At 43.0% G+C, this 27,899-nt stretch overlaps 1 protein-coding gene across 4 annotated transcripts in view; it reads right to left on the bottom strand.

Annotated features, from left to right (window-relative positions):
• Positions 1-27,899, bottom strand: part of Pfk (ATP-dependent 6-phosphofructokinase) — a 139,268-nt gene that overhangs the window by 42,235 nt on the left and 69,134 nt on the right. For 3 of the 4 annotated variants that reach the window (XM_075690230.1, XM_075690232.1, XM_075690234.1), the window contains exon 18: positions 25,723-25,931. In XM_075690230.1, the coding sequence (XP_075546345.1) occupies positions 25,723-25,931 (209 nt within the window). Of the gene's footprint in view, positions 1-1,874; positions 6,915-25,722; positions 25,932-27,899 lie in introns of those variants that run through there. The other variant, XM_075690231.1, reaches the window with a different exon arrangement.

Here is a 27,899-nt window from a genome sequence, read left to right on the forward strand (position 1 = left end):
TGAAAGAAGGCCTACAAAAACCAGGAGTATCATGCACTTTTGCTTGCGTGCGTGCACTAGGGTTGCCAATTGTAAAGTGAGCGATGTAGGGACGGAAAAGGAAGGGGGTGGCGACGACCTACCCTGTCAGGGTCAGGAACCACCCGTTTGTGCTTGCAACAAAGATAAACAAATTTTTGGTCCTACCGTGTTGCAACTCGCAACAAGGTGCAGCATAGCTGCCTGACTACACGGCTACCAACAAGGGTAGAGGTACTGTGAACGGTTAGGGCCTACAACAGAACCATGACAATATCATTTTGTGTGTTCATGACAAGACAACATAACACAAAAAAGAATGAACAAACGAGCTGTCAGGCTTTATTAAAAGGAAATTATTCAATTTCTGTTATCGAGTAGAAAAATAAAAAGTCGAGACATTTGGCTGTCCCAACTGGGTCAAGTCGGGACACGAGACATTTTCTCAAAAGTAATGGCAACCCTAGTGTGCTTGCGTAATGTGCGCACATCATGCATCTGTTCTTGATGCATGGGTGACGTACCTGTTTATCACGCAGCGTGTGCTGCGAACGTAATAGACATTATAGTAAACACTGAAAAAGGCCCTGGCATGTCTGTAAAATGTACGCAGTCGCAACACGTCCCTATGCTGTCCCTCGCGGACCTGCAAGGGATGTCTGCAGGACACGGAAAGTGAGGCAAAACGATTGCGTGAGGGACATCCACATGACGTATTTGACACATCCCTAGGATGTCCTGGCCGTGGATGTTTACATGATATCCATTGGATGTCACCGTTGTCAGTGGGCTTTGGCTGCGCTACGAGGCTACAAAATTCCTTTGTAACTGATGTTGCAGGGAAACAGGTATGTGTCACTTCCATTCAGGCTACAGCAGCCTTCTAGTATAATCATTTTTACAGGCATGGCTGAAGATTGGCATAAACAATGAAGTGCAAGAGAAACTATTTAACAGGAAATTAACTCTACATTATGAAAGCAAAGCTCAGGGATCCTTAATATATAGCTTATTGATCATTTATCAGAATATTCCTGAAGACAAAATGAAACATGAGGTCAGGGTGATGTAGAACATCAGATAGTAAATATTAAATCAAGATAACAACCAACAAAGAAAATTTCCAGACAAAATAAATATGTACGAGTGCTAACTGAGCAAGAACTGTGAAGTAGTTTACATTAGGTTTATGAATGTGGAAAGATTTAAACTACTCTAAAGTATGGCTTGTCTGCGTGAACAAGTACATAAATTTATTGCTTTCTAAATGAAATTGGTCAGCCTAGCAAAACAATAAACTCTGCAACGCAAACACACATTAAATATATCCTATTTGAAAAGTCACCTGGAAAAATCTTAATTATGCAGATGGCTTTTCTAATTAGTTATGTCTGTTTACCCGTAATACAAGCTATATTTTACTCCATAATGCCCCACGTGTAATCTTTACTATGCTCATAACTCTCTAACTTATAAGCAGGAAATTTAACACAAGTTATAGCAGCTTTACTGATATTCTGGAGCAAATTTTCAGTTCTCGATAGTTTGGAAACCAAGTGCTAAATAACTGCTATACTAATTTCTTACTCAAATCACATTTCCTTGTTGTTTTGTACAAATGTGCTTTCCATGGCCAGAAACAAAGGCAAGCAAGTTGTGCTAATTTTTCTTGGTCTGTAATTGTGCTTGGGCTTTACAGGGTTTAAGATCTACCCAACTAAAGAAAGGCGGACCAACACACAGAAAAGAAATCCCACAGTGGTGTCTGGGATGAGCACAGCACTGTAGCTTTTGTAGATGTACTTGACACAAAGCTTAGAGATTCGTACCAATTAAAAACACCATTACACATCACAAAAATTGGCGTTTAAGATTTTATTTCCTTCTTGAAGTGCTATTACACAGTAACATACAAATACAGCAGAAGTATAGATCTCACTCATAAAAAAAATTATATCATGGACCAAAACCACGATCTGAGGCACACCGTAGTGGGGGACTCCAGAAATTTGGACCACCTGGGGTTCTTTAACGTGTGCCTAAATCTAACCACATGGGTGTTTTCACATTTTGCGCCCATCGAAATGGGGCTGCTGTGGCCGAGATTTGGTTCCGTGACCTTGCGATAAGCAGCCCAACACCATAGCCACTAAGCAACCACGGTGGGTTCATTTACCTTTACCTTTAAGATGCAATTGTTTTATATGCAAGTTTAGCCACATTTTATAATTCATAAAGGTTATTTAATGCCAAAGGTGCACCTAGGCTAACAGAGGCACTCGCAGTGGAGACTTGAAATTAATTTTGACCACACAGGGTGACAGGTGGTAAGAGATGGTTGCACAGGCACTTTAGAATTAATATGTCCCAATCTGAATGCAGCCACCGAGGCTGTAAAACAAACCGTGGCCTTATCCTTCACAGCAGAATGCTCTAGCCTCTAGGTCATTACATCAGGCATATATGTGCAAGATTAAACACAAAAATGTACGTAAACCTGAAGCCCGATGACACTATCAACATGCACATAAAACACTGCTATTGACAATGCAATTGACCTAAAATAAATAAAAGTGCTAAAATGTTTGAGAAACATTCTGTAAATAGATTAAATTCTCTCTCCCAATGGGCCTTCAGGACACTGGCTAGTAATGAATTTTTAAATGTTTTTCATTATAACACACTTGCTACAGTAAAAGTTTTTCAAAGAACTGGCACCTTGAAATTATAACAGATAGATATAGCAGTAAAACCCTGACTGAATATTTATGCGAAAGCAAGTCCTGGTTGCAGAATAGAAGAAAATAACTTCAAGTTTTTTATAAATAAGGGAGGCACGTATTAATTGCTATTTGAGCAAAACTCATCTCTGCTCGAATTTCATACAGAAATGGCATTTTGCGGTGTATTTTGTCTAATACCAATACCAAATAAATGTGGATGTTCTGAGGAAAGTTGAAGTAAAGCTTCAAATTAATTTCTGCCTTCTGACATTCTCAAACATGCACACGAAGCTCAGTATGCATGCATTCCTACATATTACCACCACCAGAATGCGGCTGCAACTGCTGGGAATCTAACCCACAACTTATGCTTGGGAGCAGAACACCACTGACGCTTAGCCACTACAACTTGCCTGTTTTGTTCAGAACAGATTAAAAGTACGAGTTGCCTCAGACAATGCTGACTCAAAAAACGTAGATTTTTCTCAGCAACAGAATGGTGGCATCATCACTGTTCTGGCAAGACACAGCACTGACCATGTTCATCCCTAACTCTAACAGGTGACACCAGTTCCTTTCAGTGAGGCACTGTTTTGGTTCTTGCATCACTGCACCTGACGAACAGTTGTCACCTTCAGGGCGAAGCTGTTAAGAACAGTTCCACAATGGTTTTCATGAAGTAGCGGTAAGAGCTGATGGTGGCATGCAGCAGTATGGTTGGTATCAAATGCCAATTAAAGAGCAACAGGCAATGCAACCTGCGCCGCAGCCCCAGAGTGGCCGTATAACCAGGGCACTACTGAGAAAGCGCAGCAAGATGCCGGCATCGGCGCTGGGCTATCACTAAGAACAGGCAGCAATGCTACCCTACCATGCCACCTGAACACACAGTCAGACGCCACCATTGGCAGAGCCAGCGTAGCACGTAGGAAAATGCATCTGACATAGCAGAGACGATAGAAGTACTAAGTAATTTGTATATAGTAAAGCATTTGAATACGCTAGGGTATAGTGAAGGAACTGCACTATGTCCAGTGAAGCATTTGCAAAGCCTTGGGTAGATTTCATGCAGAGGCAAAACAGACCCATAGGACTTGGAGAACATTGAAAGGCTGTGAGAACTTCCTCATAAGGTTTCGCTATCTCTGGTGTATGACTCGCTTGTGTTGGCATACATCAGTGAATTTGTTTTTCTGGAAGAGCAGTTTATACGTGACTTCCTTACTTATGGAACATTCAGTAGCAAACATTTGTCAGAGTGAAATATGTACGAAATGCCTTGGGCAACAAAAAGGTTCTAAACATACAGCATGGCTGAGCTAAGCTTGCCATGTTTACCATGGAAAGAACAGCGCAGGGTCAATTCACGTACTGACACATGAAAGACTATGGCCACAGCTCACTGGCAGCTCTATGCGCAATAACAATCTAAACCACAGGAAGTCACCACAACTTGCATTATTAGTATTGAAAAAGAAAACATCACAGTACACAGTGGCACAGGGTGATATGAGGGTACAGTTACACTTCATTCTACAATATAAAAGCAATGCTTAAAATTTTAATTAAGAAGAGGAAAAATAAGGTGGCAGTGACTAGAGACACAGGTAAAAGAAAATGGGGGGTGGTTGTTATGAACTTGAAAAAAAGGAACAGTAATAATGGCCCATTTTTGATGTGTCACACATACTGGCAGTCCACATCTGGAACTGGAACTAAGGGAAGTGAACCAATATGAGCCGCTGCCAATGATAAAAACATTTTTTTCTTCAAAATAAAAAATACTGAGGTGTTGTGTCTTTTGGCATAATTGTGTTCTTGTGCAGGCAAATACGGATATAAAGAATTATTTAATATGAAGAAGCTAGATTTTATTTGGCATGTAAATGGTATACGTATGCCCATAACGAATATAGGATACACAAGTTATTTTTATGTTGAACGTAACTTCATTATAATGAAAAATCAACTGTATCAGAGACCGAGTGAAAACAGTATGTATATTCCCTGATGCATGCAGAAAAAATAAACATGAAAACAACACTTGCCAATAACATGTAGCAGGAAAGGCCAAGCACAGCAAGAACTCCCGAGTTCTCATTTGATCTAATTTTCTCTTGCCATAAAACGTCAATACCAGTTCATCAGTTACTCTATTTCTCCGTTTGGCAAGTAAGCACTTTTGCCCCAGTATGAAACGCACCAATGGCCCTCTGTAGAAAGCTAGGAAGAATGCTTCTCAGCACCTTCGACATAATTATTAAGAAAAATGCAACTTTAGTGATCCAGACGGAACACACAGGGCCCTTGAAATTAGGTGTACATGTATCATTGAATACTATAGTTCTAATATATCAATAATTTAACTTATTCTGATAGATGCCTATGGCTTCATAAGAAAACAAAAGGTTAAAGCATAGTTAAAAATTTTATCAACCAGCCAACATGTTATATGATTATACATGTAATGGACATACCTGCCTTACAGCAAACTGGTAAGTGAGACAAAAGTGTACTGCTTCTGGGTAATTTGAGAAAGAAGCACACCATCATTACATACTATCAGAAATAGTTACAAACATGCATACCAGCATTGCATAAAGCCTTCACTGCATAAAGATAATAAATAATAATTTGACAGCATGGAAGTAATCTCTGTAGCAATTCTAATCTTTTTCTGAACGTTCCAGAGTACTGGCAAGAAATAATTTCGCTGAGCCTTATGCAAGCAGCCACTTTAAGTGCCACAGTTGTTCTTCAACAAAGCTTGTGAGGAAGCGATCACTCCATAAGAGTGCTTAAAGACGCTTTCCAGCTACCAGAAGAAGACAGATCATTGTAATAGTTGGTTTTGCACTAAAGCAAAAAAGTGGCCAGAGAGATGAAAAGTTTAGGAATAAGTGATAATGCAGTCACTTGGTTAATGAAAAGAGTAAGTGTTTTGGTAACAATGCAACAGATATATTTAAAGGAGAAAAAATTGCATGATAACAATTCATACCTACCTTAGACACAACATGCTATAATACTTAATGTTCACTTAGTTCAAACATATATTTGGGAAAGGGATTGGTGGAAGTCATCTATGACCACAATGGAAGCAACAACAGAGTCCTCAAAAGCCTAACGTGTGGTGTAGTTGCCGTGCCTGCTGCTACAAATGTAAAGGACAACTGGTATTCACAACTCTGCGTTCATCTGTCTGCATGACCTGTTTGTTCAAGTACAACATACGGTAACAAGCATACACAGACAGAAACTCACATAAATGAAATCTTGAATACAGCAGTAAAATGAGCAACATCTCATGTGTGGAGTTTTCTTTTAAGTGCCAAACAGAGATGAAAATAAATAAGGCAAAGTAACAGGAATACCACCACCTTCATTCTCATGGTTCCCATGAGACAACCTGTGATTCAACCCGCTGCAACACTCAACTGTAGTGTATATAGCTATAATACATTTGGCTAGCGAGGGTGAAGAAAACAAGGATGGGTACACAGCATGTGGCTGCGTTTTCAATTGATCACTTTGGTAATGCCTTCAGGTTCGCATGCCACAACTCTTATGCCTTAGTTTGATGCCGGCCACATATTTAAAGCAGCAGAACGACATCACTGCAGCAACAGGTAGTATTCACTGATGATGCCATGTTCCTGCTTCCAGTGTCGCTGATGCACTCGACTATGCAGAACGGAAGTGACAGTGACATAAAACACATTTGCTTTCAGTGGCTGAGCCAACCGATGTGCAGGAAGATGACATCTGTGAAATTCGTTAGCCAAAAATAGGCTTCTGCTCAGGTGCAGGCTTATTTGGACAGCGACAAAAGCTGGGAGCAAGTACACCTCAACAACAACCCAGCAATTCTAAAATAGCTGCACAAGACAGCAACAGCACCATTAGTGGTGGTGATTCCGCCCCGTTGTGCTACCAACACTGGTGTCAATCCAAGGAAAACTGGGAAAAAAAGAGCCTAAGACATAACAATGGGAAGGGCAAGGACAGGATTATTAGATGCAGTAGGCCACTTCATCGATGTCCTCAGAGATGGACTGCTCTACGAGCAGGGGGTGCTTTCCGGCCATTTCACGCAAGTAGCGGTCGGAAGTTGCTAGCATGTTCAGCATAGGCCGCAGGTCAAGCCACCACGTGTTCTTGGGGAGGCGATGTCTGAAAGGTCGTACAATGTAATTATGTACTGTGCTCAGCTGATGTGGAATGTTAAAAGCATAGGTTGACCTCTTAAGAAAGCAGCTGTTTTTTCCTGGGTTCACTATTAAGTTTTGGGCAAGTTATCAACGAGCCCTGTTATATAACATTGTCAGCATGAACGAACACAAAGTAGAAAAGCAAGACGCACAGCGTGGCCTCCTACATGTCATTTCAAGTTCTCTGTTTATGTTGGTCATGTTTTGTCGCATGCTACAATAATGGATTCTCGCAGTAGCCAGATAACTTCAAGTTGTGTTTCATCCATGGCTTTGCACACCAAATGCCACATTCGTCCGACTGTAACACCTATACCCTATTCTCGTGGTCAAGAAAAAGAACAATAATATTTGTGCAGTTTCAGCATTGCACCCAATTTTAATGCACATGCTGTATTTAGATATGCATATATTTCACACTACAAAATACAGTCAAACGCCTAATGGCCTGTATAATGAAGGAATAATTCCATTCCGGTCCTATTGTGAGCTGTGTGGTGTGTGACATTTACCGAGAGTGACCTTTATAATGAATGAGTTCGGAGGTCCCAAGAATATTATTATAAAGGTGTTTGACTATACGTACATTAGAATCAGGTAAGTAAATACTAATTCTCATATGCATGCTTTTGAAAGTTGGTGACCAGGAAGAACCAAGGTCAACTCATCATGTTCATTAAGCAATCGATGCTATGCATGTGGCTAGTGGGCAGTCCAGCAAAAAAGGGCATAATTTTTACACCACTGCTGAATTAAAATGGCTGCAAAGATCAAGATGATGCAGTGTTACGAACAAAAAAACAAGCTTCACAATTAAAAGCATAAATTTCAGATATTTTATATAAATAAGGCAGGAAAGACAGTTATATTCTCACTGCTTAGTATTTTATCCTTTGTGAGGTTATATTACCTTTATTATGTTCCTCAAGATATGAAATAATGAATCACAATAATAATCAGCACCATCATTTAGGCTTGTAAGCAGGATGCCAGAAACGCTATATAAAATGTGAGATCTTGTAGCTTGATGCAAATCTTAATTTTCATGGGGACCCGACTTCCACAATTTTCAATACCCACCAACGGTTCATAAAAAATTGGCAATGCAAACCACTCACCACAATTAGTTCTTCCATAGCATGCACCCTTCTAGCATATCTAATAACAGAATTTAAATGCAAAATTAAAATTGTGAAAGCTCAGCTTGTGGGTAAAAATAAGGAAAATATGTATACATCAGCTACGAGGAATTCTATTGCATAATTAAATCTAAAATGCTGTAAGTTTGGGCTGCTGAGGGTTCTTATAAATCTGGTTCTTTTGCGTACAGAGTTTCAATGGAAAGAAAAAGAAAGAAGAAAGACACCTATGCTCTGACAGGATATGGTAGAAAGGACAAACACACATGTGCCCACATGTGTGTGTATTTAAAGTGACACTGTGCAACTGAAAAACAAGTTCAACCTTACAGGCCAGCAACGTGAGTTGCCATCTCATTCAACCACAACTGTCCATGCACTCTGCTTTTCACTTTTTTGTATGACAAATTAATCCACCCAAGAAAAACAGCTATGTCTATAGTATGCTGGTCCCACTCGAATTTGGATGCATTGCATGAGCTGCTGAAGACCAAAAGTTGAGTGTCGCACTTCTCAAGGAAACTGAACTGTGTAGACTAGGAAAGCAAGTAATGGAACAGCAAGATAAAACATATGACAGATAAGTTATTCTAAGTAACTATGACACCTGCTTAATATTGGCCCAGTTGTGACTCTTCTCTTTTCCGCACCCACTGCGCAAACTTTCCAGTACGCACAACCACGTGGCAAACAATGAAGATTGGTCACGCTTAACATGGCCTCCACAGCTTTTGCATGTGCTGCTCCCACCTTGAAAGTCAAGCGACACAAAAACGTCAGCTGCTCTTTGTTGTTTGAAATGTGATGCTAATCATGAACTTTGAACAAGCAGATGCTGATCTCAGAGGTCGACGAAGTCTGCGCCGCAGTCTTCTGCAGCACTTACTGCAGCATACTTTTCCAAGGGGGCATGGGAGTAGCAGGATGGGTCCCGTTTGTTGTGGGGTTCCAAGGCAGCGTTTAACTACTACAGCAGTGATTTACAAGTGCTGACCTATATAACCAAGAGTGACATCCTAGGGATGTTGTTCAAACGTGGCATTGAGAGCTTCAGAATTTCTCACAGCAGTCAGCTCCCACCAAAAGCTTACAACTACCCATGCAAGCAGGTACCTTTGCGTCTTCTTGCAGAACATCAGCAAAACATAGCAGTTCTGGTGCGATGCTACATGGTTGAATTGGCAGCAAACAGGTTAGTGCACAGCACTGCACTCTTTTACAACTGTTATGAAGGCTGCACTTGCAGTCCTGGCAACCAATAACTTTCGCTTGTTTCTACCTGCTTGCCTAATTTTGACACTTAATTGTTCTGTAGATTGCCAGATTCCTGCTGGTAAATAAGTTATGCTTAATTATAACAGAACTGATGCCGGTGAGCTGGTACATACGAGAGATAAAGAAAAGCAATAAACTAAATCAGGACAAGAAGGACTATATGAAAGCCTTTGCCCAGACTTTACTTTCCTTGTGTAATATAGAGCCCGATTTTTCCTTCAAAAACTGCACAGAATTGTACAGCTATTTCACACCAGTCAGTGCGTAATGAGGGAATAATTATGCTTCTTAATAGTTGTTCAAAAGACTCGTGCAAGAAGCCTCTTTATGTTATCATTCAGGTTTGAATATGAGGTTTATCATGCTGAACTATCTGGGTAACCTCAAGTTGTCTTCGTGTAACAACACAGTTGGTTTAAAGATACTAATTAGCTGTCAAGCAGTCCTAAGTGAAAGGGGAGGTGCAATTGCATAAAAAATTAATTTTGGAAATAAATGCATGTTGCAGCCAATTGACTACTGAACAGCAATAACAATCTTCTCTCTTCAGTGCGCACCCATGCTCAAAAATATGTAAACCAGGGGTAAAAAAAATTCTTGCCAATTCCAACTGGCAACACACAACTGATGAATGCAGTGTAATGTTTGCAATGCCATGTCTGAACTTAAGTTTTTAGCTTCAGATTATTTGCCAAGGCATCAAGGGAATTCATTTTTTTTTCTGTAGAACACTTCCTCTGCCTACTTTGACCAACGGCGCACATGACACACATATGCAGTGGTGGGAATGACAGCCAGCATCTGGGAATAGCCATTGGAGCAGGCAAAATCTACTTTTGGAGCACTTATCCTGTGTCTGGAGCATTTGGAGCCTGTGTTACCTGTGCATTCCTTGTCCATGCAAGCTCTCGCCTGCATTCTAATGCTGCTCATTAATAACTCGTAAGAAGTGCTTAGGCGTCCTCAGAACATTTTTTGTACCGGGGCATTTGTGACTCAATAAAAGCTTTTGAAATTTGCTAAGTTTATTCTTTGACTCTTTTTGAATACATTACAGCCAAACTTTATCAAAAAGCAGTTAACAAAGAGAAATTGTCATAAAAAGCCATGACGTCATGTTAAGCTGATGCGGAAATACAAAGGTGGCTTTGCCCCTCATCTTTCGTTCTTGTATCTTTTCTGGCTTACCAACCCTCTTCTCACACTAAGAGAGGCTTTACTGGTATTGTAAGAGTACAATTTACTAGTACATCTCAAATTATTTTTCTTTAGTGTCCCTTTATAACAGGAATGCTTCGCAAGCTTGATATTCGGCACATTGTGAATCATAATCAGCAGTGTGAGCACCTAATGTTCCTCATTCCGTCCCTGATATACATTTGCAGGACAAAGTGCAAGGGTGAGGCCGCTTGCTTGTTCGTGTTAAATTTTTTTACCATGAGCTTTACCAAATTCACATGTACAGTAGAACCTCGTTTATACATTCCCATTATGTACATTTTCCCGGTGCTAACGTTTGCAATTGAGAACAAAAAAAGAAGACCCAATAGAGTTATGCTCATTTGTTACCGGTTCATGCGTTCCTGGAAAACATAATTTTTCTGCACCAATGTTCAGTACATCACCAAACTGCAATCGTATGATATGTTTTCTGGCCACTAGATCCCATGTAAACAAGAAAATGCACAAGGTGCGCGTGATCGAGCACAGCACGTAGCTGTCCGCCACTGCAGCTTCACTGCAATACTCGCCTGCCCGTCTCAGGTGAAAATGCAGGCGCGCACTCAGTTTCTCATTTCGGTACCAGTAAATCTTCTCCGGGGTCGCCACATATGGCATTCACAGCTATCACCGCCAATCCTATTGCAATAAGTATCTCGAGATCTGTTTCACAGCGCGTGGTGCCGTCCGAAGCGTAGCGTATGCTTTTAATAGGCGATAACCGAAATGCACCACTGTTTCCTGCTACAGACTGCGATCGTATATGTTTTGCGACCCCTAGATCTGATGTGAATAAGAAAAAAAATTTGGAGGACGCTTAAGCTTCGCCTTTAAGAGTGGAACACGATAGTATTCAAAGATCCTTGACTGCTTCTCACGCTTCCTGGCAACTGCAGTGTATGTAACCATAATGTTTACTGGAGAACGTTCGCGGTGAACGCTATGTACGAAGGTGGGCTTGCCGGTAGAAACGCAGCCTCTTACATGGGCCATGATGGATGGATGGATGGAAGGTAGGAGTGTCCCCTTTGAAACGGGGTGATGGCAGTTGCCACCATGCTCAGCTTTTTATTTTGCCTTTTATTTTTATCTACCTGTGCTGTGTGTTATTAAAATTCTCGATTTTTTTTTAGATACGTCTTCCTACCCTTTTAACCTTATGTCACCTCTCTGTTTTTGAGCCACCAATACTCCAATCACCTTTTGCTAATTTCCACCGCATATTTATTTACATGACTATTATTATTTCTAAACCCTAGGGCCTCAGGAAGCGTGACTGTGGCCGCATCGACATCAGGATTGATACCATCACACTTTAGTATGAGGTGTTCTATTGTTTGTACAGATTTACCACACACAGTAAATGTGTCTTCTTTGTTAAATTTCTTTTTATAGCTCAGTGTTCTAAGACATCCTGACCTAGCTTCAAAGAGAAGGGCCCTGCCTCTTGAGTTATCATAAAACGCTTCCGTCCTGATCTGCTGTTTCCAGTCTCGAGATAGTTCAACACTATGTTTCTTTTCCATTTAATTTATTCAATTTTTACCTTCCGCGTTTTTAACCTGTCATTTAATGCTCTGTCTTTCTTTTTCCTCGTGTCTGGCACACTTACTGGTTAGCTTCCATGTTCTTTTCCGCCATTGTGAGTCAACGCTCTTTCTGTATAGGTATTTAAATACCTTAGCTGCCCACCTGTTATCGTACAATTTCCTTAGGCGTTTTTCGTATAGGATTTTACTCTGAGTTTTCGTGCTTCGAACGATGCCCAGCCCATATCCCCCTGTACTGCTTCGTTTGTGGTTTTCCCGTGGGCACCTAGTGCTAATCTTCCCACAGCTCTCTGATTTAATTCTAGTCTTGACTGAACCTCTGCCCTTAAACACAGGACCGCATTCCCGAAAGTAAGCCCTGGCACCATTACTCCCTTCTAAATACCTCTCAGTACCTCATACCTGTTGTACCCCCACAATGCCCTATGCTTTATTATCCCGGCATCTCTTCGCCCTTTTGCTATAGATGATGCAGCAGAGGCGAGCGCCATCTGGAAGTGTTTCAAGGAAGCGGGCGCGCCACTATGTGGACTCTGAGATATTCACGCGCCGGCGCACAAAGGGCAGATGCTGGCAGGGGTCTATGGATTGTAGGAACGCTGGAAAAGAGGTTTGTTTAAGTTTTTGTGTAACAGAATTATGTTTTCTCATATATTCAAATTACAGTCCGAGAGCTATCATGTTTGTAGGTTGTGCGTAAGTCACACTTTACGATTTTTCTACGTATTTTAGCTTGAGAAATACAATTAGTTCAGTAAGTTCCTTGCGCCATGTGGAGGGACTGGGTATGGATGATTCGAAAATATTTTTGCCGAAACGACGTCCGATGCCGAATTTTCTGTGACCCGAACTCCTTAACGCTATCGCAGTCTTTTATTCCGGCACCAGCAGATCTCCACCCGGGTTGTCACATGCCCCATTTACAACTGTTGCTGCCAAACCTATTTCGTTAGGCATCTTCACCCATCTGTTTTATAGCGTGTGGTGCGTAGTGTCGTGTATGAAACTTTATGCGTAGTGCCATTGGTAGCGTGTTGCATGCTTTGACTAAGTGATAATCCAAACACAGTGCCGTTCCCTGCTGCAGGCGGCAGGATGTGGGCATCCCGTGTTGCTTCAGAGGCATCGGCGTCGTTCTCCTAAAACACCACGCAATAAGGAAGCAACAAAATGCATCTCGGACCACAGGAGCACTACCAGCTCGACGTGTGTCGGCGTCTCCTGCCGCAACAATCCGTGCGATGCTTCGCATTACATAGATGTCAACAATAGTTGAGTCTGTCAATTTCTTCAGTTACTTCTGATCGTACGTTTTCCCAGTTAGTACGTTTTCCTCATGGCTTTTTTCCAAAATGCATGAATGAGGCTCTCCTGTATTACCAAAGGCAGTTGACAAAGAGCGTGAACCTCGGTGTGATACCTGATCACCATGCGCACATTTATAAATCCCAATGCAACGACCTAAAATTCTTTTGAAAAGTCGCACAGTACAACGAACAAAGTCGCAAGCAAGCAGCAGGGATAAGTACACTGTGCGAAAACGCATAGGGCGTCTAGGTGTAAAACTACTGCATTAATACAGTATGGCCACTAAACCCATTGTAGCCTCATGATTGGTGCATAAAAATAATGTTGAAATGAATTCTGTCGGCTGTCACAACAGCTGTCTCACTGGCTGTAACATCACGAACCAATGCAGGCATCGAATGCAACAGTGTCCCGCTTTGTATGCATTGCGTGGTAGATTCCCAACTTTCGCATCACCAAAACTACGTTGTGGCACAGCAACGGTGCAATCTAGGTACAAAAGACACTTCTGGAGCAGTATGGAGCAACAAATGCCATTCGCTGGAGATTGGCGCAATTGGTGCCGCATTCCCACCACTGCACATGGAATGTTGGATCGATAAGGGTGTCTAGTAAAAATGCCTCTTCTAGTTAGTGCTAACTTGTTTGCAGAAAAATTTTAGATGGATGTTGCATTTCAGTGTGTGTTTTGTTTGATACAGTGGGTGGATGCAGTGCTTGCTTGTTTCATGCAGAACAAATGAGAGGTATATATATCTATAGCAGTGCCAGAGAAAAAAACAATTATCTCTCTCTGCAGAAGGAAAAAAAGTAAGGCGAAACTATTCCACATTTCAATGTCCATGCAGTGGGCGTTTCAACATGCCAGGACAGAAGCTTTGTCATTCATCTCAGTAAGACGATTACTTTTCTTCAGCACTGCTGCAGACAAACTGTAGTGCTGATTTTTCTTTTTCTGGGAAAGACAGATAAAGAAACGAAGCGTCTAGCCACGATATGATTGTTTTGCCTATTGCAGTTAACCACGTGACAAACATGCAAATGAAGACAAGCAGTGTGGTGACTCTGATGATCCTTAATGGTAAGACCACATAATGAAAAGGGAATGTGAAGGATGTTTCAGGTGTTGTGCGAGTCAAGAAGATAGTCGCCAAGTTGAAAGGGAGAGTTGGCGTATGAACAGTGGCCCAAACACCTAGCTCAGTCCTTCCCGCTGAGAATTTTAACATATAGAAGTTTCGAGTAAAGGGAATGAAAAAGTTGACGTGGATTTGTTAGGCAATAAGAACACAAAATGACTATTCGAGAGACAGCCAAAGTCACAGACTTTCAAGCAAATATTTAAGAGTCTTGCCACATTAAAAAAAAGCAAAAAGAAAGCAATGATGACTGAAGTTGCACAGAAGATGAAGCAAGCTTAGCCTGAGGAAAGCTGGCAAGACATCACCGAGACTGATCCCCAGCCAGGAAGCTAAAAGCTAAAATCCTGCCCTATTATGGGCAAATAAAATGTGCACAAGTAAGTGATAACAAATGCTCCTTCACCGCTTTTAGCTATGTTGTGCGACATTGTCATGACTTCCACTTGTATGCTCACATTAAAGCCTGCACCATTTCTTTAAACTGGATACACAGCAATTTGAAATCACTCCCTTTGTGGCCAACCTTGTGAACTATATGACAAATTTAGAAAAGTTGGCAGGTATGATGAGGCCTTTACATAGAGACAGTCTAGTAAAGTCTACTCAAAGCTCTCCATGTCACTGTAAAACCTGCTTTTATAGTTATTGTGAGCCAACCAACCAAAAGGATGCCGACAGGATGCATTTTGGGAAAGTTATCTTCTAACTGCTCTAAAATCAATTGCTGACTAAAAAAACTGTTTAGGCAAGCTCTGTACACAGGGTAAGTAACTCATGCCAAGTTTCTTCCAGTTTGCCTCATCATAGCTTGCATTCAATTCTGTGCATGCGCTGCTTAATGGTTAGAAATACTGCAAAAGGCCGAAAGTGCCACTGTTTAGCCATCGGACACAGTGATTCAAAGATCTGGCCTCTGCAACTACTATGTTACTGCATCCTTCTATTGTTCTGGCAAAGGCAGCCATATATATGCAACTAATATTCCACTCACTATTACCTGGGGAACAAGGTTTCTTACGAATCATATTTGCAAGAAACTTGGGCACTTCAAGGCATTTGCATTACATTGTATTCAAAATAAAGTGGCTAGTATAAAGACAACTGAACTGCGCCATATATTGCTCCATATGTTGCCAAGTTTTGCATAAGGCTCCTCGTCATGTAATACTGACAATGCCGCTGATCTCTCCCAATGACGATGATTTAACTTATGATGCAAGTTAAGCATTATAATGGTTAGCATATAATTTTCATAATAAAATATATAATATTTATAATATAATATAATATAATATAAATATTAATAAATATATAATATAGTATAATATAAATATGATATACTATTCAGTTGCATTTGCACTGGCTCTATGTGTAGTAGATTCAGTTTGACCCCCATTATCTGTATAATTCCAGTTATTCAGTCTAGTTATTCTCATTAATTATTCAATGACAACTGTGCATGTATTCATTTTGTTCTCCAGTTCATTAAAACATATCAAGCACATGTCCTGTTTTGATGAAAAATGAATGAAAGCTAACATAATCACAAACCATCATCATAAAAGGAATGCATTAGTCATTAGTACTTGTAGCGAAGATCACATAACAAGCTGCAACTTATGAATTTTGGAACAATTCAGAAAACGCACAGAAAAATAAATGTGTTCAATGCATGCCACTTAAAAAAATTACAGAGGCACAATATGTTTGTTCAGTGCACTAATATCTAGCCAACTTATTTTGTCATTTACCAAACCTGGTGCTAAAAGAAAGAAAACACTTTTTTTGCAAGGTGCTTTGGTATTCGTTATTATGATGTGTGCTTACTCGTGGTACATGTTTACCTTGAAATTTGTCATGATATATGCTCATGTTACACTAAATTCATAGTTCAATGTATCGCTGCCCATTAACAAATGCGGCAAACACAAACACACTGGCAGATCAATATAATTTTCAAAGGTTTACATTTCCTGTAATTTGCTTTCAAATGTTTTAGAACTAGGCCTGACGTTGCAAACAAAGCAAGCATAGACAAATGAAGTAATTACCTGCACATAATTCTTATCTTATTATCAAAAGAGTTTACTATCCTACATGAGTACTGTAATTGCAAGATCGTGCATATCTTGCAGTTACAAACGTGCAGGTGCCAGATAAACAATGAAGGTTTTGCCTACCGGTGTCAATAGCTAACAATGCTGATGCGAATATCTACTTGAACAATAAATGTAAAACAGTACAAAATTAAACACTGAAAACTGACTGCAAAACCACATAAAGTATCATGAGTGCATAATTTAAACCAAGAAAGCACCATGCATTTTTTCCCCTTTCCATTTGCAAATTTGCAATGTCACTGAGGTTTCACTACTAAAGAAAGAAATGGCAGTGCAGCTGAGTTGCATAGGGTGCAGACACTTCTAGGGAAAAAATGCAAGAAAGGCAAGCACGTGCCACTTGCTAGGAGGTGTTCAGGCACCAGCCATCTACCAAACCAGCAGAAACAAACATAGCAGCTGGCAAGAACACGCACACACAAAAAGAAATGTAAAGTGTATGAGAGCATTCAGGAACTTAAAACTCACATACACATGCGCAAAAGGAAACAGAAGACAAAAGAAAAGTTAGAAAAGTATTTACATGCAGACAGGCAGCAGGAAACGTGTGGAGCTCTGCAATCTTCATCTCTCCGGTGGCTTCTCTCGGCGACGTGCACATCTTGTGCTGGCCAAATTTCTCTTCGCAGTTCAACCACAGTCTTCGGTAGAAGCTATGAGTCTAACCTGGACTAGCAAGTGGCTTGCAGCTGCTTCTGTTTGGCAAGAAGGTGTACAACCAACTTCCAACTTTTCAAAATCTATCAGGAGGCACCGAAACACGACTGCGGCAGCCGTAAGTAACCATTCCAACACAACATGACGTTGGTATTGTTGGTGATAGTCATAATGAAGCATGTTGAGCGCAAATTAAACAGCATGATGAAAACAGACAACAACCATCCAGTGCCCTGTTGTCTGTCATCTGCACTGAACATGTCCCATTAGTATAAGAAAAATTCATGTTCGACTAATAAAAAATATGCCATGTAACCTTGTAAGTCTGTTCGGAAGTGCAATACTATTAAGCTTTCTGGCTCTCTGAAGTTCCAATAAAAATTTGTCCACATGGTGACAATATTTTTTTTTTTAAGCAGCCAATAGCCTGGCTCGCTCTGTCTAAAAAACAGTGAGCTCAGTCTTTCTTTGGTATAGTTGTACACCATATATAAGTATTAAACTGTCTATAAGGACAAAACTGTAGTTCAGTACAATTAAGATATACAAATGAGATAAAGTAGTGAGCTACAAAGCACTACCGGAAAGTAAGACCTGTTTATCATGAAGGCATTTGCATAAAGGGGGAGATAGAAAAAAAAACGCGTGCAGTTCAGTTCTAAATGCAGATGTACAGGTACCATGCATATGTGGTATATTTAAGATAAACCTACAGAAAATGAGAAAAGAAAGGTTACTTTTCTTGGTAATGTGATTTCACGAAAAATGAAAGTAACAAAATTTGGTAAACACAGCCGCTGAGTATCTACCAGAGTATTCTTATACAGTTGAATCTCGTTAATTCGAACATGCTTAATTTGAACTTTCGGTTTATTCAAGCTGACGCTGTGGCCCTGTCATTCATGTGTATTCCAATGGCTGAAAACGCCCAGTTATTCGAACGTGCAAGCATTTGTGATTATTCCTTCGAACATACTGTGCTCTGACAATGCTCTTAGCAGCACGCCAAATCACGTGGTGGCGGCTCCAACCTGCATTCGTTTAAACCTGCCATAGAGGAAGAGTGTAGGAGGGATCTGTCAAAGCTGCGTGCAAAGAAAAAGCTACACAAATTCTGAGAATTGTCTACTAATGCATAAGCATTATTTGGTTTGGCTGCGACTTTGTTTTTGCTTCGTTTTGCTTAGTTGCTTTTCCTAGCTTATGAGCATCTACCCATGGCCTTTCTGGTGGCAAAGAATGCTTAGGCCTTAGTAGAAAACTCAGATTTTCTCGCCGCATTCGGTCCCTTCAATGAAATCGTATCAGTTGAGCCGGAACGCCGTGCACGAGCGCGCTTCAACGGAGCAGATCGGTCGAAAGGGAACACCAGCTGCTGCAGTAGCACTGAGGTGTCGTGTGGGAGGACAGTGAATCACTGCGATGCCATGTCGCTCTCGCTGTCGCTCTCGCAAGCCTGTGCAACGCGTGCATTGCTTTTCCACGCAAGTTCTCACCTGCGTTCTGACTGCGCCTTCGTAAGGCCCAATGAAAATGCGCCAGGCGTCTCAACGTACTCGCTTGCCAATAAGGTGTTCATAACTGGAAGGACGCTCAGCATCACTCGATTGGACATTGGGCTACCCCAAGAACTCTAGTTGGCCCAACCCCCAAATTTCAAGTTGGCCCAACCCCCCATTTCAGTTGGGCCACCCCTACCCCTATACTTCAAGTTGACCCACCCATAAATTTAAGCTGGCCCGCATGCAAACTTCAATTTGGCCTACCCACAAATTTCAGTTGGCCCATCCCCAAATTTAACTTGAATCACTCCTTGACTTGACCCACACGGAAATTTCCAATTAACCCAACCCCAAACAGTTAGCCCACTTCCAAATTTAAGTTGGGCCACCCTCAAATATCAGGTTGGCCCACCCCCAAATTTAAGTTGTCCCACTTCTAAATTTCAAGTTGCCCAATCCCAAATTTCAAGTTGGCCCACACTGAAACTTCAAGTTAACTCACCCCTACTATGAGCTTCCCCATGAATTTTCTAAAAAGCCCTATGTATCTCTATGGGTATGCTCTCATTTTATTTTTTGCTTTAGATTGTTCCTTATCGCTTAAAAGCTACCAGTCATCTAGATTTACACTATCATAATGATTACCATATTTACTCGCACAATGATTGCACTCACGTAATGATCGCAGCACTGAATTTTGTCGTTAAAATTCAATTTTTTCCTTTCCCGCGTAATGATCGCACCCTGAACTTGTCGCAGTGATACGTCGTGTGCCAAGTCTAGCTAATGATGATTGCGCTTACCATCTGTCGAATGCTATGCAAACGACTCTTGAAGACATACCAAGCAGTCTGCACGCACCACACATTCTTAAGCAGATGCTCCATTTCATTCCTTTCATTACTTTCCGCACTTCCATGAAAAAAAAAAAAACTACAACCAAACTTGCCTCGGCTTTATTATTTGTAGGCTTCATAGTGGTTTTGGTCAACAACAACAATATTAAGGGTGGCTTTCATTTTTTCTCGTCTGCACTCGTCGGCACGCAACAAATCGCGTGTGGCAACGATAGTGGCCACATTTGCACGGATATGTTAGAAGTGTACCCTATTCATATGCCGACACTTGTAACGCAGCTAAGATATTTGCCCACCCTTAGTGGAAACGTGCTGTATTAGGATAGCAGTGAAGACAAATGCCGCAGTTTCCGCAGCATGCTTGCCGTATGTTTCTATGTCACTGGCAGCTAAATGCGCCCACCTCTGTTTCTGTCCCCTCAAAGTAGACATGGCTACGTGATTGTCGCAAACTTGCCGATATTAACAATATTATTCATTACTGATATGGAAGAAACTGTTTCAATGCGCGTAATGTACTCGCAAGAAGAAAAATAATCGCGTTTGGCGCGTTCAGCTTGCTCTGCCGGCCGCCATTTTTGTTTTGGTGTCCTACACTGACAGCGGCAGCCACCTGCTTGTCATCCCGCAGCAAATGCGGGAATGTTTCTTTTCGTGTGAAATTTAACCCGTGTAATGATCGCACCCCTGAATTTGCATAAATTTTTTTTGACAAAGAAGTGCGATCATTATGCGAGTAAATACAGTAAGTGTCTTAACTTTGCAAATTACACATTTTGTGCAGATACAAGGCATTACACTTTTCGTGTGACAGGGCTGGGGAGCTCGCCAAAGAATTATTCCGCATTAAAATAAAATCATGGTGGAAATTTGTGTGCAGGTGTGTGCAAGTATGCATCGCCGATTACTTCTGTTAGTGAGAGGTGTCCTGTACAGTCAATGACCGATTTTCCGGACCCCCAATTTTTCAGGCATGCCCGATAATTCGGACACCTTCGCGGCAACGCTATGTACCCCACATTTCGGACGCAAAAAACCTTCGCCGTCCGATTTTCCACACTTTTTGGCATGACCTCAGGTCAGAAACGACACTAACAGAAACTTTAATCAAGGCATTAACCACCACCGCCATTTTGACTACCTCGCTGCCTTGAGCCGGCGCCCTCGCACGCAGATCCGCTGGCAGCCGTAGCCAGTACACCGCGGCAACGCTAGGCCTAGCTACTTCGACATTCGCTACAAGTTTCTCGTTGTTTGGCGCCGTGGGTTTCATTGAAACAATTAACCGCTGTTAGCAATGGCGCCGACTCCGCCTTCGTACTCCTCGCCAATGGCTTCGGAGCGCGGAAAGCATGGCGCGTTGCATTATGCAAGTCCCCGAAAGTCAGCTTCGCCCAATACAGTGGTGTTATGCGGTGAAGCATACCAAAAGTTAAAAGGGGCAACTGTCACGGGAGATGGTATGTTTCCTTTAATCATACACGCGTGCAACCGCCGTCTCCTGTCACAGTCCGAGCTCCGATACGCCTGATAAGTGTACTGGCAGGCCTTTAGAGTTATTTCGGATGTGCCTGTGGCAATTTGAGCCCTTGGAGGCAGTAAAATGCACGCATTCATTTTTTCGGACCACCCGGTTTTTTTGGACGTTTTCGCGGCCCTAGGGAGTGAAAAATCGGACGTTGACGGTAATTTGTAAATATGTGTGAATAAATCTTCTGGAACTGCCTACTCGTGTGTTAGCTCAGTGCACATGCGCCACTGCAGGTAAGTCCTCCATTCAATTAACTTCCTCTACGTTGAACTTCTTTTATTTGAACAAATTTTCGGACCCCTTCGCGTTCGAATTATTGAGATTCGACTGTACTAGGTGTTTTACGCTGCCTTAAGTTCCTGCAAGGATACCAGTAAAACAGATACGCTGGCTCTTCCTAACTCTAAAAGTACGAGGAAACATAAAGATGAGTTTTTTTGTTTTTTTTTAATGTGCACAAGCATTGCTTACACGGCGTTTGACGCTACAATTTTCTGCCTATACTACGAGGTCCTGTTAAACTTGTAACGTTACAACACACATTTCGTAATAGCAATGACTGTTGCCATCACCAAAACAAAGGGTTAACACTTTTGAAGATATATAAATGTGAAAGTAAAACATGAAAAAAAACAATATTTGAAACAGGAAAGGTAAATAAAAAATTGAAGATCAAAGGATAAAGGATTGTGTTGATGAGATTCATTTTTTTTAATCTGTCACATTCTTCTCATATATGCATGGTGCGCTGATCAAAGCAAGAAATAAGCTGATCAATCCTAAATAATTTTGGTACTGTACTATAATAGCGGTGCACAGTTAGAGTGCCGCTATAGAAGAGCTAGGCACGGAGATTCCAAAGGCAATGTGCCCACGTGCCACAAGTAACTGCAGTTACTTGCAGATGTGCTCGCAATGTAGCACTAGCTGCATGCGGAGTGATCGAAACCTCATGTGTATGAGTGTGTGAGCTCTCGCTTTACAAAATGTTAAACTACAGCTACATGGAATATGTCTCTAACGTGTTTCCAGTGTAGAGTTTCTATGCCTGTTTTATAGCATTCAATACACATGCTGCAGTCGCAGCTGAATGGCTTTCCATGTAGTGCTAAGTTAAAGCAACAACCTCACGGTTTGCATTTCAGTCACAAGCACAGCATGAAATTGATGGGGTGGCGTCACGCCAGAAACGCATTCGTGTGGTTGCCACCTTTAAAGAGAGCTTGATACAAAATAACTCGGATTGATTTTTGGTCACGTGAGATGTGGCCTGTATAGAATAATAATAATAATAATATATGGGATTTTAGATGCCAAAACCACTTTCTGGTTATGAGGCATGCCGTAGTGGAGGACTCCGGAAATTTAGACCACCTGGGGTTCTTTAACGTGCACCTAAATCTAAGTACACGGGTGTTTTCGCATTTCGCCCCCATCGAAATGCGGCTGCCGTGGCCGGGATTCGATCCCGCGACCTCATGCTCAGCAGCCTAACACCATAGCCACTGAACAACCACGGCGGTTAACCTGTATAGAAGTACAACATAATAATGTGGGCTCTTTTGTCGTTTTTGTTGTATGAACTGCACATGCTTCCAGGTTTGAAGGGCAGTTACTTTGGTCAGTGCATGCTAAGTGAATGCTCCACACGCAATCCACACAGAGGAAGGAAAGAGAGATGAAATTAGGCCACCTAGGTCTGGTTGGTAGAGGCTGCAAGCAGTACAGCATGCGTCTGCTAAGAATCATATTCATCCAATGAAATGAGTGCATGAGGAATGAGTGCATATGATTATGATAAGTGAGAAGCACGTAACACAAGAAACTGACGAAAACAATCCACCTTGCTGACTATGTACAGACTGGGGCTCTTAAAAGAAGTTATTAGAAGAGCAAGAGTAGGAAAGACTAAACAAGTGATGACAAGCGGCTGTATGTGCACAGTTTCGAACGAGGTTCACTTGAGAGTGATCCTGAAACTGTATTATTTAGCTGCAGTGTGCACTCGGCCGCAACTAAATTTAGGAGCAATTACCAAGCACTGCTGTGCCAGCTGCAGTGTGACCACGGAGCAGAAACATTTAGGAGTGGAAACTCCGCTGTTTGCGGCGACCAGAAAAGGTCACAAGCCTGCGGAGCCACTATCATGCTGGCAGTGCCTGGCGGCCGTTTCGGTTGCCAGGGCAACCGGTCGAGCGTGCTGCTCCTGTTCGGCCGAGCGCGCCTGAATTCTATTTGAGGGCACGGAGAAAGTGGCCGCAGAGCGCGCCGGAGCCGCCTGCCCGGGGCTGCATTTTTTTTTTTTTTCGCTGCGGCTTCTACGACGCACCGCATGGCGCCGCCACTGCATACTGCCCCGTCGGCGCATACAATTGTGACCTTATCTGGTCACCCGCGCTCGCTCGCGCTGACGGGAGTTTCACCTCCTAAATGTCTTCCTCCGCGAGTATGACCGATGGAGTCATAAAGTCGATGTAGTCGATGGAGTCATGATGGAGTCATCTAAAACCCGCTGCACAATGGCAGCGGGTTTTTTAAAGTCAGCTTCACCGCAATACAGCCATGTCGTGCGGTAAAGCATACGAACGTCGCAAAGCATTTTGTGAGCTCTACGATAAGAATCGCACTTAGTGAGCTACAATTATTACTGTGATAGCAAATATATAGACGCTCCAGGTGCATTTCTGTCATCATTATAGCCATCGGCGTGATGTTCCGTATAAAGTCCAAGTGCAATAATATCATGGCCAAGCGCCATATACTGTGTGTGCGAGTGAAAGCGTGCAAGGATAAGCCGACGAAGGCGGCTCCATCTCGCACTTGCAAGGGAGGAAAGTGGGGAGGAAGTGTGCCGTCTTCCATTTTGTGCAAGGCACTGTGGGAACGGAGGGTGAGGAGGAGGAGGAGGAGGAGGAAAAAACTTTATTCTTGTCCTGTACAAGGTGTTGCCACCCGCCTGGCTAGTCCCATGTTGGGACCGGGAGGTCAAGCCTCCTAGCCCTATCACGGGCGTACTGGACAGCCAGGACTTGAGGGATATGATCTGGAGATCTTATCATTCCTAAAAACCGATTCCGGGAAATGCCAGGGCCGAGCGACCCACACTCCCAGAGCATATGTTCAAGCGTGCATATATCCTTTTTGCATGCTTTGCATATAATATTCATGTCTGCAATGTCATACCATTCCTTTATTTGTGCAGGTGAATAATAAGACTCTGTTTGTAATTGCCTAAGTGTAACTGCTTGTGCTCTGTTTAGTCTATAGTGAGGGGGTGGAAACTCCCTCCTTCCCATGTAGTAATGTTTTGTAATTTCATTGTATGTAATGAGGGTATCTCTCTGTAAGTTCTCCAATCCATCAGAATCAAAACCATATGTAGAAGCGGCCCGGTGAGGGGCATTCTGCTCCAGCGGCTGCTGCACATGGCGCGGCAGCGCAGGCCCTATATCTTAAAAGCAATCTGCGATGGGGACAATACGCCAAGTGCTGATAGATTCGTGTACAGTGTGTTTTCACTGCTTAGTTTGCGCAGGAGCAAGAGGCAGCATGAAGGTCACTTCGCTCGCTGCTGCTGCCGTGCTTCCTCGCTCCAGCGTTTTGACAGCGCATTTCCGCTGTCATCGAGCGAGATGTGTTCATGTTTGCTTGAACGCGCATCACGCCATGCTTGTTAATATAGTTAGCGAATGTTTACAAATTTATATGGCCAATAAGAATACTATCCTTATTTCGTATAGCTGTCTACTAATTTGCTACCACAATCGACGCTTCGCCTTTTGGGTGAAACTGCGACATATTGTTTAAACATCTTCCTAGAGAAGGCCAAAAATTGACATTTTCGCTGAAAGATTTCATCATCATCATCATCATCCTGGTTATGCCCACTGCAGGGCAAAGGCCTCTCCCATACTTCTCCAACAACCTGAAAGATTTATGTGAGTTCAACACATTCACTGTCCCCTAAGCGTCATAGAGACAGACGCTGTCACTAAAGGGGTCGCTATCAGGGTCACCATATGAGTCAGGCATGTGCGTCCAGACTGGTCAAGCTTGAATCATCAAGCGAATGCCAATTTTAGGATCGAAATAACGAAAATTTGGGCCTATAGAGAAGCATGGTTGCCAGCCAAGACTTTTGGCTGCGATTCAATTAACTGAAAAATCAAATTAACCGCAGCCGAATTAACAAAAGTCTACTATATTTGTTGCATGCCGATATCAGTGAGGAACATTCTATATTGACTCCGTTATGGCACATAATTAGTTATATCCATGTTTGTTAGCATGAGGTTCAACTATTAGGTTGCACACCCAGGCTGCAAATGTATTCAGCTTTTTCTTAGACCCCATCGATTGTAAACTTTTGATGCCAACTGCATCTGCAAACACCACGTGCAGCACTTCTGCTTGACCAGCTAGATGTGCATAGTTCATGTGCACAGGAGTAGCATGCGAGTGTACGTACTTCCAGTCGGTCCGCGACTTGAGATCCTGCACGGGTGTGAAGTAGTACTGCCGTCGGATGAGACCCAGCAGGCATGCGGTCTCGGGAGTGGTGGCGTTCACTACGCCATTTGACTGCAGGTTGGCCTTTAGCTGCAGCACAAGCCACTCAAAGGCCCGAGTGGCCGTCTTGGTGCCAAAGTTGCGATCAAATGGCGACGGTGTGCCGCCCTGCACACAGACAGGGAACACGAAGGAGTGAGCCATTAGCACTACAGTCGACTCCCGTTAATACGAAGTTCACGGGGACCGCAAAAAACTTTGAATTAAACGAACTTCCAATTAAGCACAAAACACAAAAAACAGCATTTATTTGTGGCGAAATCGAGTATTTTCTCTAAGAAAAATAGTCGGTCATCTTGCTTTGCTTCTTCTTGCCGAATCGCGCTGCTAAAAGCAAGTTCTGCAGGCTGTAGATGTGGCGGAACGCTTCTTCCGCGTTACCTTCAGCGGCAAAGAAGTGCTCCGCAAGAGCAAGGCCCGCAGCTTCATCGGCAGCCTTAGGTTGCGGCTCGCCTTCAACGTCATCGTCGCTTTCCTGGGTCGCTTCCTGGGGCCGAATAATCTCTACAATTTCGCTATCCGTCAGCGCACCGCACGTTTCGACCGCCTTGTCTACGGCGACGTAATCTTCAAAATTGACGTCCCCGAGAGCATCACCAAAATCAGTGCCATCAAGCTCGCTTGTTGAGGCTTCCTCCGCTGAAATTTCAGAGGCATCCTCCGAAGAAGCTGCCACAAAACCGCAAGCCCTGAAGCAGTTTGCGATTGTTTCTTGCTTCACACGATCCCATGCTCACGCCAACATGTGGATGTCACTAAGCAGGCTCACCTCGTACTTTGTGGAGCTATCCATACACAAAATCATGCGCTCGAGAAGGTGCCACCTGTGCAGGACTTTAACATTCTTGAGGATGCCTTGGTCCATTGGCTGCAAAACAGCCGTTGTGTTTGCAGGCAAAAATGCGAGGCGTATTGCACTCAAGGCTGCCACATTCACGTGAGCACTGCAGTGATCGACAAGGAACAACACCTTGCGGTTCGAAGCAGCAAACTTGCGGTCCAATTTGCTTATCCCGCTCTTGAAGATTTCGGCCGTCATCCACGCTTTTTTGTTCGCCTCATAGTCCACAGGCAGCGTCTTCACGCCTTTAAAACATCTCGGCTTCGCGGCTTTCCCGATCACAAGTAACCGACATCGTTCCGTGCCAGTCATGTTTGCCGCAATCAGCACCGACACTCTCTCCTTGCTGCGTTTGCCCCCAGCACAGTCGTCGTCCTTGAATGTCAGGGTCTTCTCTGGTAAAAGCCGATAGAAGAGTGCAGTCTCATCTGCATTGAAGATGTCTTCCGGTCTGTATTCGGCGAGATATTCACACAGCTTTCCGTCCATCCACATGGCGCATGTTTCCTGGTTAACGGACACCTTTTCACCACACACGCTCTTGAAAACCAGGTCATGACGATCTTTAAAGCGCGTCAGCCATCCATCTGACGAAACGAAGTCGTCGATCCCCAACATTGCTGCAAGCGTTCGGGCTTTCATCGCAACGATGTCTCCGCTGAGAGGAAGTTTGTTGCTCCTGGCCTCCCTAATCCAAACCAGCAGAGCCTTCTCCAACTCTGGGTAAGGGCCGGTGCGCATTCGCTTCCGAGAAGTCTTGAACTTGTCGTTCTCAAATGCATCCATTATTGTGCGCTTGTTCTTGATGCAGTTAGAGAGCGTGTTCGGCTTGATCCCGTACTTCCGCGCTATGTCTTGTTTGGCGGCACCTCCCTTCTCAACTTCCTTCAAAATCTCGACTTTCGTTGCCTGGTCGAGCGCGCGATAAGAGCCACGGTTTGCCATGGCTATATGTGCGCGACTAGGTAAGTACAGTCAATTCCGAATCACTCGTGGAACAACCTAGCCTACGAGCTTCCCGCACAAAGGCGCTCGACCAAAACACACGCCTCGACATACGCTGCGCACGCTGCAAGACTAATCTCGCACAATCTCGCCACTGCCGGTATGCAGCGCTGCGTGCACCTATGGCACCCGCATGGCCTCCGCGATCAGCTCCGGCCACGCGCGGCAGCCGTGCGTGGCCTCCGGCGGGAGCCGCTTCGCCTCCCGCCGGAGTTGATCGCGGAGGCCAC

The sequence above is a fragment of the Dermacentor variabilis genome, chromosome 4 (genome assembly GCF_050947875.1).
Source record: "Dermacentor variabilis isolate Ectoservices chromosome 4, ASM5094787v1, whole genome shotgun sequence".
NCBI lineage: Eukaryota > Metazoa > Arthropoda > Arachnida > Ixodida > Ixodidae > Dermacentor > Dermacentor variabilis.